Genomic DNA, 17,638 nt, shown 5'->3' on the forward strand with positions numbered 1-17,638 from the left:
CGCGCGACGCCCCCTCGGCCCTCCGGGCTTCCCATTGGCCCGTTGCCGCTGTCACTCCCTCCTTGCCTCGCCTTCCCCCTCGCGGGCGGAGGCAGCGGGCGGGGTAGGTTGCGCGCTCGCCGCTGGCTCGGGCCGCGGCCGCGGCTTTGCAGCAAGCCGCGCGGCGGGCGGGGAGCGGGGCGCGCGGGCGGGGAGGGGGCCGGGCGCGCTGCGGGCTCCGCGGCGGGCCCGTGCGGGCCGGGGGCCGGCGGCAGGGCCGGGGGCCGCAGCCCGAGCCGAGGGCGGCAGCCCAAGACCTGCCCCGCCGGCTGCCCGGTGCCCTGCCTCGCCCAGCAGCCCGGCCCGCCGGGAGGGATGCGCCGTGCCGCCCGGCTCCCCTCCGCCCAGCCGGCGCCCGGGAGCAGAAAGTTTGGGGGGCCGGGGGCCGTCTTCCTCCTCCCGCTCCAATGACTGCCCAAGGACCCCTGCTGCCCAGCCTCGACTGTGACCTGCCTCCGCTCCCCAGGTCGTAATGAACTATTCCAGGCTGTAACCAAGGCTCCCTGTCCTCGCCCCTCCCTCATCCTGATTTAGCTTTCAATTCAAGAAATTGTGACCCGCCGACCCCTCCCTCGTTACTAATTCAGACCCCCGGGCCTCGTTTTCTGAGTGCAAGAAGGGGTGCGGTCTCCCCCAAGACGGCGCGCTTGGAAGGACAGATTCCCCTTGCCGACCCACATACACCATGAAGAGGTGCAAATCGGACGAGCTGCAGCAACAGCAGGGCGAGGAGGATGGAGCTGGGCTGGAAGATGCCGCTTGCCACCTGCCGGGCGCGGACCTCCGGCCTGGGGAGGCCACGGGTGCTAACTCTGCAGGCGGGCCAACTTCAGATGCGGGCGCTGCCGCGGCGCCGAACCCGGGGCCCCGAAGCAAGCCTCCTGATTTAAAGGTGAGCGCAGACCTTCCCCTGGCAAGCCCAGCCGGCGACTTAGCTCTCCCCGCCCCACGCTGAAGTGCTTTCACAGGAGGAAAGTGATGGGGAAGCCAGGCAAAGGTCAGAGAGGATGTTCAGCCAGAACCCCCGGCTGGACGTCAGGTACCATTTGTGCCTCCGTCTTTCAGCCCCATTTCAGGCCTCTGTGTTTGTTCCTCATTATTCAGCAGACGTTCTAGTGACTCACCCACCCGAGATTGTTTGAATAATGTGTGTGAAGTGCTGTTCGCAGACAAAGGGCTGGAGAATTCCAAGATGCTAACTAAAAAGTTGACATCACTTTCCCTCCTGTAAGATGGCAGGGGAAGAAAATTGCAGCGTGGGAGGCCAAGTAGAGGACCATTCGTTTCCTTTGCTGAATTAGTTTCCTCCTTTTGGGACCTTCCTGGATGAAGCTCAGTTTGCCCATCTGTGAAAGGGGAGTGTGGATTTCTTGCCGTTAGGTGGAGCCAGAGGTTAAGCTAGTGCTTGGAGATCCCTGCCTGCCTGCCTGCCTGCTGAACCAACCCCCAGGGTGGAGAACTGACAGGTGGCCAAGCGGTGCTTGGGCTGGCTCGGGGCACACATGCTGAGCCGGCAGTTAGAACCAGAATCCGAAACAGCCGATCACATGCAGCTGGGAGCCCTTTATTTTCCGGCCTGCGGTTGCCGACACAATTATCGAGCTATGTTGAATATGTCTCTATATTAATTAAAACAGAAGCGGGGATAAATAATGCGCCTTTGCTGGAGCTGCCACAGGGACTGCAGGCTCAGGATTTGCAAGCCGGCTCACCACGGGGCTGAGCGAGATGTCAGCCCAAGGAAGGAACTTAGATGCCTTGGAGATTGATGCCTCCGGAGAGATAGTCTCCAGAGGGGGTGCAAGGTCTGGGCTAGGGGAGCAAAAGGACTCCATTATGTTAAATAAAGCCCGTATCCTATGGCAGCAGCCACTAAGGAGCTTACCAGAATAAGCCAATGACATTCCTCGTTTGGCCTGAGCAGCTCAGAGTCAGGAAGTCAGAGCGCAGGTGAGTGTGCTCTTACCTGGGTGTGTTACCTGTCTGTGTGCCTCGGGGAGGGGTAGAAAGGGAGACAGCTAGCTCCTTGTGTGTACTTAAAAAAAAATATTGTGGCAGTTATGGGAATGTGACCTCTTGTGCTGCAGGTGCCCTGTTCCGAGGTTTGGGGCAAGCCTTCTGTCTAAAGATGAGCTCCATTGGGTAGGCTGTGCACAGGAGGTTTGTTCTCTCGTCAGGCCCGAGGCATCCTTGGCGCCTGTCCCAGCTGTCACCTCTGAGCCCACCCTGTGTGGTCAGGAGGTGTGGTTCCTATTTTAAGTGAGATAATGAACAGAAATGGGTGCCCTTAATGTTGATGTGGGAAGGAGGTGAGCCTTCTGCTGCACACTTCAGCCTCATTCTGGGCCCATCCAGAGGAGTCTGGCCAGCAAAACCTGATTCTCTGACCAGATGGGACCCTTGCCCTGAGTTTATGAGAAGCAGCCTTGGAAACTCCCCCACTCTCCAGCGCAGGCCAGCAGTGGGAACTGCCAGCCCCATTCATATCCCCCACTTGCCTACATGGGGGAAGGTGGGTGGGCTGGTTGTGGTGTGGGGGCTGCGGTGTCTTTGTCTCTGTCGAAAACGCTGCCTTAAGAAAGCTCGTTCATCTCCACCCTCCTCTATCATCTCTCTCTCTTCTTTGTCTTTTTTATTTTTATTAGTGTGTGTGTGTGTGTGTGTGTGTGTGTGTGTGTGTGTGTGTGTGTGTGACGCCCTCGTTCTGGTCAGGCAGATGCAGCAACAACTCTACACCTGATATTAACCCCTGAACTTCCCTGAAGCAGAATTGAGATCAGATGTGAGAAAAGGAGCCTCACCGCCCCCTCCCCAAAACATATCACTGAGGTAGATTGCAGCCATGTGGACCCAGGCTGGCAGCAAGAAGGAGAAAACATAGCGGCTGCTTGCTCAGTAGGAGGATGGGGAGATGAGCAGAGCCCTTTCCTGTTTATCTCTGTCTGCTTTATCAAAACATGTTTACGAGGTAGGGACTTCAGAACCAGATAAGGACTGGGCCATCGAAATTTGATTTGCTGTGTGCTCTCAGGCAAATCACTCAACCTTTCTGAGCCTTTTTCTCGGAAAAGGGAATAGGAAGATTGAAGTGTCCAAACTTGGTCTCCAATGCTGGAAAAAGTTGTTTACCAATGGTGGCACAGTTTTCCCAATGATGGAAAAATTCCATGACTGGCTCTAACACTGGCTAGAAGCAGACTTGTTTGGATTTGATGGTGATACCAGACAGGGGCAAGTTTAACTTTTTTTGTAACACCTGTGTCTGGCCTAGAGCGACCAGCGGTTCTGGCTTGCTTTTGTTTTCATTTTAAACTTTGGAGATGGAGACTTTTGGTCCCTTAGTCCCACTTCTGTTTTCTTGTGACAGCTTCAGGCATTGTGATAGATTAAATGCATCGGAAGAAATCACCTTGAGAAAGGGGCAAAAAAAAAAAAACAAACCAGGAGGCTCTTTGTCTGAAGCACCTCCATGGAGGTTGGGGGGGTGGATTTTAGTCTTTGCCAAATAGATCTGAATGGTGCCCTAACTAGTGGCACCTACAGGTTTCAGGGGCTCCTTTGGCCTCCCTTCAGTGTTGTGCGGCATATGACTCTGTGCTGTAAGTTTCTGCTGCAGGGGCCTGGGACCTGTAATTACGGGGTTGGAGGGCCAATGAAAAGAAGGAAAAATAGTTAAACAGCAGTCATAAAGGAGCGATTATGTAATTGTTACTGAAAAATCACCTGCAAATGGACATTGCCCCCCAGGAGGTTCATGGGGGTACTTTGGGGGCCTTCTTAGCTCCTCAGCACACTTGACGTGGCTTCCCTACAACAGGAGCCCAACAATCCAGAGTCCCGTTGCCCCCTCCCTCCACTCGTGGCTTGGATTCCTATTTAACCACTTCAGTTCATGTCTCGAGTCGTTTGTCACCATCATCAAGTCCTTTGCCACTACCAGATTCCCTGCCAGTCGGGAGGACAGGCCAGGATGGCCGGCAACAGAGAGAGTTAGCTGACCAAAAAGTACACTGGAATTCTCCGGGGAGGAAACCCAGCTCCAGTGAGAAAAGGGAGTGGGGAGGAGCTCGGAGGAAACTGCAGAAAGGGACACGGGGCACACGTTCCTGTTAAAACTACAGTGGGTGGTAGCTGTTGCTGAGGCCTGGGATGAGTGGCGAAGCACAAGAGTCAGCTGGTTCTGTCCTGGGTTCCAGAAGCCTCAAGGCAAGGAGGAAATCACCAGCCTCGCCACCTCTCCCTCCCCCTGTGCAGCCAGAGCAATTGAGCCTTTCCTGAAAGGGAGACTCTGAAAGTGCGGGGCCAGAGGCCTTCCCTTGACGTTCTCTTCCCCTCACAAAAGCCCCTGTGGATAATTTCCCCAGGGATTTCTGGGCACTGTTAATACTTTTCCCAGAAGAAAAAAGGGGGTACGCTGGAATCCCATTATTACAGTCCTGGCTCGAAGTGCTTTTGACTTTAGATTCATTTGGGTTCCAGCTGATGGTCTTGCATTCACCCCATGCACTAGCCTCCCTGCCTGTTCAGAGTAAGATGAGAAAAAGCGATTAGAAGCCACATAGCTGGCCGAAAGTCCCGGCCGAATCCTGTGTGGTTCCCCTTGCGGCCTCCCCACCTTTATTGGCGCTCACAGGTACTTGAGCCTCTCCCAAATGGCCCGGGTTCCTTCAACCCTCCCATAGAGAGTCCACTGGGGAAGGGATCATGGGTCAACAGATACCGAACCCCTTCAGTGGGAAAGGCGCTGTTCTAAAGTGTGAATAAGACGTGTCTGGAAAAGTGTCTGAAAACGCATACGTATCGTTTACAACAGCAAAACAGACACCCCCTTTACCTACCATCTGAGTCGAGAAAGAGAACGTTGACATTCCCAAGAAGCCCCTGCTTGTTTTTCTGTTCTTTTTTTTGTTTGACTTTTTTTTTTTTTTTTTTTTTTGGCTTTTTTAAGTAAGCATTACACCCAACGTGGGGCTTGAACTCACGACCCCAAGATCAAGAGTCGTGTACTCTACTGACTAAGCCAGCCAGCAGGCACCCCTTGTTTGTTTCCCCCACCCCCCCTTTTTTTTAAGGCCATGGCTCTTGATCAGATTTCTGGGTTTCAGTTTCTCTACTGCGTCAGTGGAGGAGAAGACAAGTTACTTCACAGGAAGGAGCGTGTGTGCTCTGGGATTCTAGTGGAGGGTTCTGATGGTAGAGTATGGCTCTACATGCCTTCTCCTACTTCTGCTTTAGGAGTGATATGTTCAGGCATGAAGATTCCTTCAGTCTCACGCAGGGGCTGGACCCCTGGGATAGATTTCATCAGGGAAGTAGGATTGCAGTAGATGTAAGATCAAGGGAGGGGGAAATTAGGGGAAATTAGTTCTTTGGCAACAGGTAAGCCCCCAGCCAAACAGGATGAAATGCTTGCAGGAAAATCACCCATCAAAGCACACATAAGTGTAAGAGTGCTTTGAGCATCATGCAGTGGAGTCAGAAACATATGGGGTCGATCGGAAGAGGTGGGCTTAGAGCAAGATATTAAAGAAAGGGTAGGGGGCACCTGGGTAGGCTCAGTGGGTTAAGCATCCGACTCTTGATTTCAGCTCAGGTTGTGATCCGAGGGTCGTGGGATTGAGCCACGTGTCGAGCTCCACACTGAGCGTGGAGCCCGCTTCCAATTCTTTCTCTCCCTCTGCCCCTCTCCCTCGCTTGTGTGTGCTTTCTCTCTCTCTAAAATAAAAGATAAAAAAAATAATAAAGAGAGGGTAGAATGTTAATTACCAAAGAAGAGGAAAGGGGTTGGGGCACCTGAGTGGCTCAGTCGGTTAAGCGTCCGACTTTGGCTCAGGTCATGATCTCACAGTCTGTGAGTTCGAGCCCCGCGTCAGGCTCTGTGCTGACCGCTCGGAGCCTGGAGCCTGCTTCGGATTCTGTGTCTCCCTCTCTCTCTGCCCCTCCCCTGCTCACGCTCTGTCTCTCTCTGTCTCAAAACTAAATAAAAACATTAAAAAAAAAAAAAAAAAGGAGAGGGGCTTTCTAAATGGGGGAAGTGAAGTGGCAAGTGCCAAGGGCTTCGTGGGGCCAGTGTCCTTTTTGACTAGAATACACTTGTTCTCCCAGCCCTGTAAATAGTCAGGGATAGTGCAGGGGTGTTAAAAATGCTGAGGTTCCCGGGTTTTCACCCCACCTGCACCTAAGGTGCAGAGGGTGGAGGGTCCCGAGGCCCAGGATGGCCCCATCCCCACCCCTCTTTGCCTCCAGAAATATTCAGAGCAGCCCTGTATGTGGGCTCCGGAGGAATTGGTGACCGACGGGAAAGCACGTGGCAAAGGGAGCTCTCCGTTCTCCTGCCACATATCGGGTTCTAGATAAATTCCCAGCTGCCCTCGTGGCTCTAGTGGGAACCGTCCCGCAGGCTCAGTGTTTGCCGAATGTACTTCTTTTTTTTGTGGATCTAATTGTCCTTCGTTGCCAGTCATGCTAACAAGACTGTCTCCCTCAACAAGGAATTGAAACATCTCCTAAGACCTGGATTTTAGGTGGAAGTTTTAAGAAAAAGTGTGAGTGTCGGGAGCTGGGGGGAAAGCTCAGCTGGCTTCTCAGTGGTAGTTTTGGAGGCCAACTCAAAATTCTTCCCTGTTTTCGTCCCTCTTCTAAGAGATGGCCCCTGCCTTAGAAATCCTCATAGACCAGGAGGGCGCATTCTTAGAACGCGGCCAGGACTGGACAAGGCCCACCGTTATCAGCCAGACACGTAAGCCTCTCTCCATGTTACGAAGTTAGAACAAAGCTGTTGAGGGATAGCAGGTATGTTTTGTGATTGTGTGAGAAAAATAATAGGTTACTTTTCAAATTGAATGGCTGAAGGCTTCCTTATTCCAGCCAAGTTAACTGAGTCATGTGCATCCTGGAAAACAACACTGGCTGTGAGCACCTGAGCCCTGACCCCAACTGTGTGTGAAGACGGTAAACACGTTCAGGCTCCCGGGTCCCTGTTCATCTCCTTCCAGGCCGGTTCAGCCTTGGCCGTTACTGGGATGAGGTACACTGAGATAAGACTTTGAACTATAGCAGGAGGGATCTGGGTTGGACACAAGCTGCCTGGCTGAGCATTTTGTGTCTTTGGAAAAGGTCATTGTCTAAGGATTAAGTCCTCTTTTAAGATGGTTCTGTAGGCTTGGATAGTTTCCACTCAGAAAATAAATAATTACGCAGCAATTGTCAGGTAAAATTAGGGATGCAAAGATATAGATGATATAACTCTTGGCCTCCGTTGAGGAGTCTGTCCATAAGCAGGTAAAAAGTTGGATAACAGTTTGAGAAAGCACTGGAAGCCGTGTCACAAGGCACACGATTAATTGCAAGGTGAGCGGTGCAGATAATGAGCTCTCTGGACTTCAGAGCAGGGCAGTGAGACCTGGTGGGGGATGGCTTGATGGAGGGGGCAGCCAGTGAAGGGTGGGTAGGAGGAGAGGAGGCGGAGAGAGGGCGCACCACACGGGCAACTTTTAAATCTTCCGGGCTGGTGTATGTCGAGTCAGTTCTGCCTAAAGACCCAGGGGAGGCGGTCGCCTTCCCAGACTTGCATTGGCACCAGGCAGGATTCTCTAAGCAATAAAGGAAGGAGGAATTAAAATAAAATTGAGAATGGGGAAGTCATTTGCCCCTGTGTTGAGATCTGCCTTTTTTGAAGTGTCAGCTGTGATGCTGGGGGAGAAAAAAATGATTCCAAAAACCTTTCATCACTGTGTTTCTCACAGAAACCCCAGACAGGCCTGAACGCTGGCAACTACTCGCTTCTCTCCGTCATTATCCTCGTCGGTGCCAGACCTGGGGCGAGGCTCCCTGTCCCAGCCCCAGGCCCCCCACCCAAGGCTTCTTAAGGGCAATCGGAGACTTCCTCAATCCCCTTTGTATCCTGAGAGTAGGACTCTGTGGGTTTTCACAGCGATTAGCTCTCTAATGCTGGCCCTGTTTCCATAGAGACCCTATAAATAGAGGAACGTTGGCGACCTAGGCTTGCTAAGGCTCATGGTGACCCAGTCACCCCCCGGCACCCGAGGCTGTGGTGGGGCGGAGGGAGTTCTGAACCCAGGTGGGAGGAAGGGATGTGCATTCAGCTGCCGGGTTGGGATAATTTGCTATCGGTTATCATGACTTGTTAAGATCCAGCTTTTCTGGGAGTTAAGAACACAGGGACCTGTAGGAATCAGAGGCTGCTTTCGGCTATTTTTAAAAAATGTTTATTTGTTTATTTTGAGAGGGAGAGAGGGAGCGCGCACGTGGGGCAGGGGAAGGGCGGGGGGGGGGGGGGGGGGAGGGGGCGGAGAGAGAATCCCAAGCAGGCCCCGCACTGTCAACGCCGAGCCCAACTCGGGGCTCGAATCCATGAACTGTGAGATGGTGACCTGAGCCGAATATCAAGAGTCCAGCGCTGAACTGACTGAGCCCCACAGGCGCCCCACTTTGGGCTGTTTTTAACCAGATGGTGCCAAAGACGCTGTACCCTAAAGCATTTTACTTCTGATCTCATGCAGCTGTGTTTGCAGATTTTGGAGCAAACTTCCCCTTTGGGGGACCCACACCCAGGGAGGAAAACGGATGAAGCCTGTTGAGACACCACAAACTTCTCAGGAAGGATCTTACAAAAATCATCCAGCTCATGCTTTCTTCCTGAGAGGATGACAGCACCCTAAGGAGAGAGGGTCCTTTCTGCCCTTAAAAATAGTTCCAGGGGGAGGAGACAGCAAGTGCCCTCTCCTCCCCCTCCCTAGGTGCCAGCCCCCGGCCTGGAAGCTCTCCTTTCTGGCTAACTGCTGGCCTCCGGGCTGTTCTGGGACAGTTCTCGATCATTCTACTAGGTCCGGAGAGCTCTGTTTATGCCTCACCCCTGACTCTGAAACATCTCAGCTCTCTCCTCCTAATCCGTGGCTTCGTTTGGCCACCACAATGGTTCCTGGCAGCTGGGGAAAAGCAAAAGTCAATGTGGAAAAGCAAGTGACATTTAGGAGCTGGAACCTGTTAGTCAGAACAGGTGGCGCTTTCTGCTGCGTTGGTGGCCAAGTTCCCTCAAGCTAGTCACCATGGTTTTCCTCATTTCCAAAACTTGTGGCTGGTTATGTGTATGTGCTGAGCTGTGTTTTTTGTTTTTTGTTTTTTTTTTTTTTAAATACTTACCACGTTATGTCAAAACTTCTCAACCATCTCCTCTTGGACGCCTATATGCAGAAGCACCCCAGCTCACGGGTCACCCAGCTCTCTTGTCTTGCACTTTGTTAGTGAGCAACACCCCCATCTCATTGTCCTTTGGCTGCTTTTTTGTTCTTTCCCCTCACGCCTACCATAGACTTTAGCAGACTCCTCGGTACTACTAAAGCAAAGGTCCTGTGGTCAGCCAGTCACCATCCTGGGCTTTCCTTCACCTTCAGAACAGACAGGGAAGAGGGGAAATGAATGCCCACTGTGGTTAAAGCCCTTACCCAAGTCCTACAATGTGGCATGGGCACATCGGCCATTACGGTTCAGGGGACCCGACTCCCCCTGGCCCAGGCCTTTTTAGGTTTGTTGTAATCCTGCCTCTGATACTGTTCTGGGATGCATGTAAATACCACATCTGCTTTAGTCTTAGAATCAGCGTGTGAGCCAGTGAGGGTAAATTAGACTAGAAGTTGGGGGACTTGCCCATGTAACTTGGATGAACCACTTAACTGTGCTGTGCCTCAGTTTTTTTAATCTGCAAAATGGAGACAATTGATCTATACCTGTCCCGTTCTCCCTCCTAAGGTTAGGATGACGGCATAGATTGGAGAGCGCTTTAAAAAATGCTGCATGATTTTCAAATAAATTGACCAAGGATCTTAGGATTCAAGGCAATCTAGCAGACAGTGTGGCCGCTGTCCACAGCACCTCTGCCTGTTTCCCAGGGCTCAGAGCTCTGGGACCCGATGAAGTCTTTTGAAGGGAACTCTTTTTCCCTGAGCAGATACAGAAGATGGGCCTCTGAGTTGGAGAAGCTGGGTCAGGAGTGGTAGGGAGAGGACAGGGAGACCTGGAATGGGAAGCTGGGAAGACAGTTTGTAATGACTGTTTGACAGGAGCAGCTCGGCAAATGCCAGAGCCAGCTGGCCCCATCCATGATGCCTGGAGGGAGGTCTGGTATAGCTTGGGCCTCAGGAGGAAGGAGCGTCCTGGCCGCCCCTGGTCTGGAGGCCACAGGATCTGGCCACTTCCGAGTTGATGGCAGAGTGCGCTCCCCTGTCCGTCTGCCCTGGACATGTTGGCTCTGCCCGGAGCAGATTCAGGGGGGCCTCCTGGCCCTGCCTCAGGCTGGTCCTGCGGGGACAGTAACTCCCGTGGGAGAGCCTCACACTGTGTAACCTAATGTCTCCGGGGCTGCCCCAGAATTAAATTCTTGAGAAGCAATGGTGGTAGCCTTCATTTCCTCTTCTACAAGTGGAGATGTTGCTGCTGTTACTTTTATTAGTGTCCGGGAAAATCAAGTGAGATCATGTAGAAGAAAAAAAAAAAAAAAACCCTTGAAAACTGTAAACCGTGAGCCCGTGGTGACTTGTGCCGATGTAACATATCTGGCCTGTAAAATGGGTGATGGAAAGGCCCTGCCTACTTTGAGGATGGTGGGGAGACTCAAATGAGGCCACAACTGAAAGTCCTGAACTTTTACACAAATTTACGATAGCTTAGTTACTGACACCCAGAGGTCAGTGCAGCTGTCTCCACATACAATCCTGAGGTATAAAAAAACAAGAGCCAGGTCAGCTAATTCACATCTAACATGGGTTTGGTTTTTTTTTTTCTTGGTTTCTGCATGGTCTAAGGTTTTCTGTCTGTGAGTTTATTTCAAGAAGAAAAGAAAACTCAGGGGCACCTGGGTGGCTCAGTTGGTTGAGCGTCTGACTTCGGCTCACGTCACAATCTCACGGATCGTGGGTTCGAGCCCCGCCTTGGGCTCTGTGCTGACGCCGAGGAGCCTGCTTGGGATTCTCTTTCTGCCTCTTTTTCTGCCCCTCCCCTGCTCATGGTCACACTCTCCCAAAATAAATATTTAAAAATAGACAAAAATGAGGCTGGCTCATGAGATTATGGGTTGTTCCTCCCAAGTGAGGACCTGCTGGGGCTCACTGAGCCCCAAATGGCCAGGTTCCGAATTTTTCTTCTTAGGAGTTCCCGAGTGTGGCTTCTCACCTGGTCACCGCACGGCCCAGCCCTCCCTTTGGCTCTGAAGCTCTCTGCCTAGGGCTCGGCCTGGCCAAAGAAGCCAGCCCCCTGACAGGCATGCTCTCCATCTCTGGCCTGAACGGTCCTGCCTGGGGAGCAGCAGAGCTGAGAGGGAAGGCTGGGGCCAGGGCAGCACTGGGCTCCAGGGCCCCTTTGGTCCGTTCCAGTCTGAGGGGAAAGACACTGACTTAGATACCTCATTCCAATAGGGATGCTGAAGAAGTGGTCACGTTACTGACTGCACTGTGAGGCATGCCCATAGAAGTAATGTTTATTATTTATTTTTTGTTTACCAGTTCGTTACGAAGGGTATTACAAAGGATACAGATGAATAGCCAGATGGAGAAATATACATGGGACGAGGTCCAGAAGGGTCCCGAGTGCAGGAGCTTCTGTCCCGGTAGAACTGGGGTACACCATCCTCCTGGCATGGATGTATCCACCGACCTGGAAACTCCAGTAAAACTTCTTTTATTGCCAACTACATCAGGAATGAGACTGGCTGCAAATAACAGAAGAGCATGCTAAGATAGGTACGGTGTTGTAGACAAAGATAGGTTTATTTATTTCATGTGGCCAGAATCCCAAGATGGGCATTCAGAACTGCTTTGGCATCAAGTTCCCAAACCTGTCGCTCGCGGCTCTCCTGTGTGTGTGTGTGTGTGTGTGTGTGTGTGTGTGTGTGTGTGTGGCCCTTCGCCATCATGCCAGTCATCTTGTGGTTGCAAGACGGCAGCTATGTGTCCAGGAATTACCGCTACATTCCAGACCTGAGGAAGTAGGAAGGGCCAGGAGCTTTATCAGGAAAGCAAAAAGTGCTGCTAGAAACTCTCACCTTGCTTTTCATTGGCTAGAGCTGTCACGTGCCACTCCTAGCTGCAAGGGAGTCTGATGAAGTATAAGAATTTTTAGCAAGGGGCATGAAGGCCAGGCCGTTTGGTTGGTAAGGAAGGGGAACACATGTTGGGTAAGCATTCAGCAACGTCATCTACAACAGTACAACCTGATGGTCTGACCCTGATCTTCTCAGGGAGCACCGCAAGGAGGCATCTTTGGAAATGGGTGCCTGGTGGTCTAAAAGAGCCAGCGCAGCTCGAAAGAGGACTGAACTTAGAAGGAGGGACAGACCGGAGGGCAGGGGTGGCGGGAATCGATCCAGAAGGATACAACCCCGTGAGCCTCAGACTAGTCACAAGATCGCATGACCAGTAACCCTGAACCGTGTGTTGATCGTGAATGTCCTGTGGAGGGCTGTGGGGGTACATTTCTTGGGGAATAGAGACTGGGTCACGGTTGCTTGCTACCTTCCTGCAAGGTGCCCTCTTAGGCATGACAGGCCATTCGCAGGGATCTTCCAGGTTCGGACAGCTGTAGTAGCTCTAGTGATCTCCCAAGAGCACACCCCCCCCCCACCTCTGTCCCCAACAACTGGGCATTCCAGAGCTTTCCATTCACGAGGGCTCTTCATCTCTCCCCGTTAAGAAAATCCAGCAGCTCTCAGAGGGCTCCATGTTTGGCCACGGCCTGAAGCACCTGTTCCACAGCCGGCGCCGGTCTCGGGAGAGGGAGCATCAGACGTCTCAGGATTCCCAGCAGCAGCAGCAGCAGCAGCAGGGCATGTCCGACCATGACTCCCCGGACGAGAAGGAGCGCTCCCCGGAGATGCACCGCGTCTCCTACGCCATGTCCCTGCACGACCTGCCCGCGCGGCCCACCGCCTTCAACCGCGTGCTGCAGCAGATCCGCTCCCGGCCCTCGATCAAGCGGGGCGCCAGCCTGCACGGCAGCGGCGGGGGCGGCAGCGGGGGCGGCAGCCGGCGCACCAAGAGCAGCTCCCTGGAGCCCCAGCGCGGCAGCCCCCACCTGCTGCGCAAGGCCCCCCAGGACAGCAGCCTGGCCGCCATCCTGCACCAGCACCAGTGCCGCCCCCGCTCCTCCTCCACCACCGACACCGCCCTGCTGCTGGCTGACGGCGGCAACGTGTACCTCCTGGCCGAGGAGGCCGAGGGCGGCGATAAGGTGAGGTGGGGCACGAGGGAGCGTGGCCTCGGTGTGGCGGGGAGGCACTGGGGCGCGAGAGCCATCCGCGGAGGGGCCTCTGGACCTGCGGGGGGCTGAGCTGGGGTCCTGCAGGGTGGGTACCCACACCCTGCTGCCCACAGAACTGTCCGCGGGGTTGGACCGAACCCAAGGCAAGAGATGATCCCCAAGGGGTTCGTTTCTCTTTGTCTCAGGGGTTTTCAAAAATGAGGTTTTGCTCAGGCCGATGTTAATTCCGGCTTGTTTACCTTAAACAGGCCATCAAGGAGCAGTACCGGCATTTGGTTCAGAGCCTAGGCCGGCGCCAGCCCTGGCTCTGCACTTAGTAAGCTGCGTCAGTCACTTAACGTCTGTGTACCTCAGTTTCCCCAGCTGAAAGCGAGGATAATAACAGTAGAGTTGCTGTACGTTCGAATGGGTTCATGTATGTATGAATGTCTGGGATGGAGCCTGGCACAGTATCGTTTTTATTATTATTGCCAACCAAAGAAGATAGGAGAGGAAGCCATGAGGGGTAAGGGTAAGGAGAAAAGCTAGTTTGGCACTTCTGAAGTTCTGTCCTCACTCCTTTGTTCATATGACAAGTGCTCACTGAACACTTGCTAATGCCATAAGAATGAACAAGCTGAGGTACTGTGTTCACGAGCTTACTGAATAGAGGTGGGGGGCAGACGGGCAACGGACAGAATAAGGTGGTAAGGCTGTGATAGAGGCTGTACGGCCTTTGGGAGCAGGGGGAGGGAATTGGAGTTGGTAAAGACCTTCTGGAGGAAGCCATTGACTTGAGCCTTAAAGGAGTACAGGTTAGCCCAGGAAAGAACTAGGGGGAAGGGTGGGGGGGAGAGGGAGTAGCATGTACAGAGGTCCGCGAGCTGGCGCAGGGGTCCTCCTGGCCTTCGCTGTGGTCACAGCATCCAGCTGTGTTGGGGACCGACGGGTAGGCAGAGGCCAGACTACACAGGTAGTGTGAAGGTGTCCGTGGGTGTTCGGCAGGAAGCTGGAAGGAAGTGGTCCCTCTGGATCTCAGTGTAGACAATAGACTGGGAAGGGGGTCAGGAGTGGAGTCAAGGAAACTGGTTTTGGAGCTGCTTCAGGAGTCTGGGCCGCAGCAGTGAGGATGGAAAGGAGGAGACAAATCCGGAAGACTTTTGGAAGTTGGAATCAGCACTGCCAGGTGAGAAAGTGGATAGGAAGACAAAAGGAAAGAGGAGAGGATGATTCCAGGGTTTCTGGCTTACCAACCTCATGGATGGGGCATCTTCTAGTTGAGGAAACACGGAAGTAGGAGCAGGTTGTGGAAGGAGACTGATGCGTTCACTTTTGGACGCATTGAGTTGCAGGTGCCTTTGGGAGCTGTCCGACTAAAGAGCTCCAGCGGGCAGTCGGGTTCATGGGCGAGAGGTCTGGACTCGGGCTGGCACTCTGGAAGTCAGCACTGAGCTTGAAATCATGGGTATAGAAGAGACCCCTGAAGGGCACATGTCAAGTGAGCGCGAAGTCGAGGACAGATGTGACATAAAAGGACAGAATATCCAGACACAGAGGAGTCACCATGGAGAGAGAGAATCCGGAAGCAGGAGGAGGGAGTAGTCAAAAGAGTGAAACGGGGCAGGAGTGACAGGTCCTATCTGGGTATGGAAGTGTGTGCAGGCAGCACACGCAGAGGGGGTCATTGGTAACCAGCAAGAAACCCGTTTCAGTGGATTGCGGAGCTGGTGGAAGTGGGCGCAGCGTGTGTTGCCCGTGCGGGGAGACAGGACAGCAGATACTGGGTTGAGGCACTTTGGGTTTTATTAAAGTTTTAAAGATGGGTGGGGAGAGTTGTGGGTCACCTAGGGCCTCATGGGCCAGGAAAGGGGCTTCTGACTTTTTCCCCAAGTGAGATGGGAGGTCATTAGAAGGTTTCTGTGCAGATGAGTGATACCTTTTCAGAAGAGCACGCTGGCTGCTGTGTGAACAGGCTACGAGCCGGGGTGTAAACACGGAGTCCAACCGGGAAGCTGTCGAAATACTCCAGGCACGGGGCGGTGGTGGCTTGCAGCTGGGTGGGAGTGGTAAGGGTGGGGAGAAGTGGCTGGATTCTGGGTTTGCTTCGGAGATCGGGCCACGTCCACCTCTGACGGACGTGGAGCGTGAAAGCAGGCAAAGACGGCACGTGGCTTTTTGGCCTGGCAGCTGGAAAGACGAAATCGTCATTCACGGAGTTGGGAAAAAAGGCAAATGGAACAGATATCTGGCAGGGGCCGTGGCGGAGGGGGAGGGGGGGGTGGCAGAAAGCGGAGCTGGGTTTTGGACCTGTTACGTTTGAGATGGCTATTAAACATGCACATGGAAATGCCAAGTAGGCAGTCAGATGTATGAGTCTGGAGTCCTGGGGAGAGATCCAGGCTGGAGGCATACAGTTGGGAGTTGTCGGCGTGAAGATAGGATTTAGAAGGATGGCACCGGACCATTTGCAAGCCTAGTTTCAACTGTGGAGAGTGTGTTCCCAGAGTGAGATCTGCATGTGTTGGCTGAAAGGGCTTGTGGAATGGAGACCCCAGAGGGGCCAGCAGAATGAAGCAGCTTACCGGGCCACAGTGAACAGGTGCTCTGCGTGCAGCTGCAGCCGGACCCACCTCTCAGTGCTGAGTCAGTGAAGACACTTGAAAAATAAAATTAGAACCATCCTGCCAGGCCAGGGTCCCCAGTACCACAGCTACTTTATGAAGAGGAGCATGTGAACCTTGTGTTCTCTGGCTGCCTGAGCAGACGGAGCGGGCGGGTGGCTGGCCCCGTGAGAAGCTGGTGAAGGGTTGTTGATGTTTGCTGACCGCGAATGCAGGGGGCTGGGGGGCGCGGGGGTGGGCGTGTCAGCCGGGAAGCTTCTCCCCAGGCTTTTGCACGTGGCTCGTGCGGACACTGGCCCCAAGACAGCCGGGGTTCTTCTCTTGCTGCCGGTGAAAGACCAGGGCCGGACACTCTTGGGCGAGCTGCCAGGCAGGACGGTGCCCTGGGGGACATGATTGTTCCTATGACTGTCTTATATCCTTATTTAGAACTTTCAGCTCTCCCCAACTCTGTCATATGTATTGCCCAGTGAATCTGAACAACCTCCCTGTGAAGTTGCCAGAGCAGGTGTTCTTATCCCCATTTTCCGGATGAATAGACCGAGTCCTAGAGGAATCAAGAGACTGCTTGCCTGAGGACACCCAGCTACTTTCATGGCAGAGAGGAGACTAGAGCCCGCATTCGAGCGTGTTCGCGAGACCAAACAGATGCGAGGTTGCTGAAAGCACCAGGGGTCACGTGATGCAGTATCCATAGGGAGCAGACCTGCCTCGGCCCAAGAGGGTGACTTTATTGCTGGGGTGCCGTTCCCCCTTCAGTGACACAGCTTTCCAGCCCTGTAGCTGTTCCTCCAGAGATAGGCGAGGCCTGGGGAGCTCCTGAGGAGCAAGGGGGTCTTCCAGCCAACCCGGCTCTGTCAGCTGACTCCCCCAGACCCAGAGGCCATTGGTTGGTGTGAGAAGCTGTGGTGGTTCCACCCCGGTCTGGGCATGAATAGAAGGTATTCTTCTCTCTAGTAAACAATGCTCCGCATGCTCTCTGCAAGCTCCCTGGTGATTACTAGCATCTATTTTTAATTCATAAGCCTCCCCCACTACCCACACCCCTTGCCATTGTTTGGAACTCACCAGCTGGCTTTCGGACCAGAGCGGCCCCGGCGGGGGTTGAGTTACTGGAACAGCCTGGAGGCAGCTATAGTTCCTCAGCTGTCATGGAGAGGCTCGCCCAGCCCCCACCCGAAGAGAGCAGGGGACCTGGAGCCCCAAGGACAGCAGGGGAACAGATAGGGGCTCATGGTCCTGGGAGGCAGCTCAGCCTTGGTGACGTTGTTGGCTATCATTTGTTCCCTCCAGTTAGCTGTTTTCGACATTGTGCCTTAAATGATTTCCCCTAAAAGCAAAATCGGGGGGCACCTGGGTGGCTCAGTTGGTTAAGCGTCGGGCTCTCGATTTTGGCTCAGGTCCTGATCTCATGGTTCGTGAGATCAAGCCCCACGTCAGGCTCTGTGCGGAAAGCACGAAGCCTGCTTGGAACTCTCTCTCTCCTCCTCGCTCTGCCCCTCCCCTGCTTATGCACACATGCGTCCTCTCTCTCTCTCTCAAGAATAAATAAATGAACTTTTTTCCTTTTTTAAAAAAAAGCAAAAACAAATGCCCATCTCCGCCCCACCATCCTGCTTTCTACTATTTGTATAGCACTGAGCAAATTAGCTACTCTCTCTGCCTGACATCTATAAAGCGAAAAAAATTGTCATCATTTGTTGGGGCACTGGGGCCCTAGGTGCCCAGAG

At 53.4% G+C, this 17,638-nt stretch overlaps 1 protein-coding gene across 1 annotated transcript in view; it reads left to right on the forward strand.

Moving 5' to 3' along the window:
- Positions 1 to 229: 229 nt before the first annotated feature.
- Positions 230 to 17,638, forward strand: part of TMCC2 (transmembrane and coiled-coil domain family 2) — a 40,568-nt gene continuing 23,159 nt past the window's right edge. Inside the window, exons 1-2 of the mRNA XM_047840967.1 lie at positions 230 to 931; positions 12,742 to 13,278. Coding sequence (XP_047696923.1) covers positions 725 to 931; positions 12,742 to 13,278 — 744 coding nt within the window. The 5' untranslated portion in view covers positions 230 to 724. The remainder of the gene's footprint in view (positions 932 to 12,741; positions 13,279 to 17,638) is intronic.

Source organism: Prionailurus viverrinus, chromosome F1, assembly GCF_022837055.1.
Source record: "Prionailurus viverrinus isolate Anna chromosome F1, UM_Priviv_1.0, whole genome shotgun sequence".
Lineage (NCBI taxonomy): Eukaryota > Metazoa > Chordata > Mammalia > Carnivora > Felidae > Prionailurus > Prionailurus viverrinus.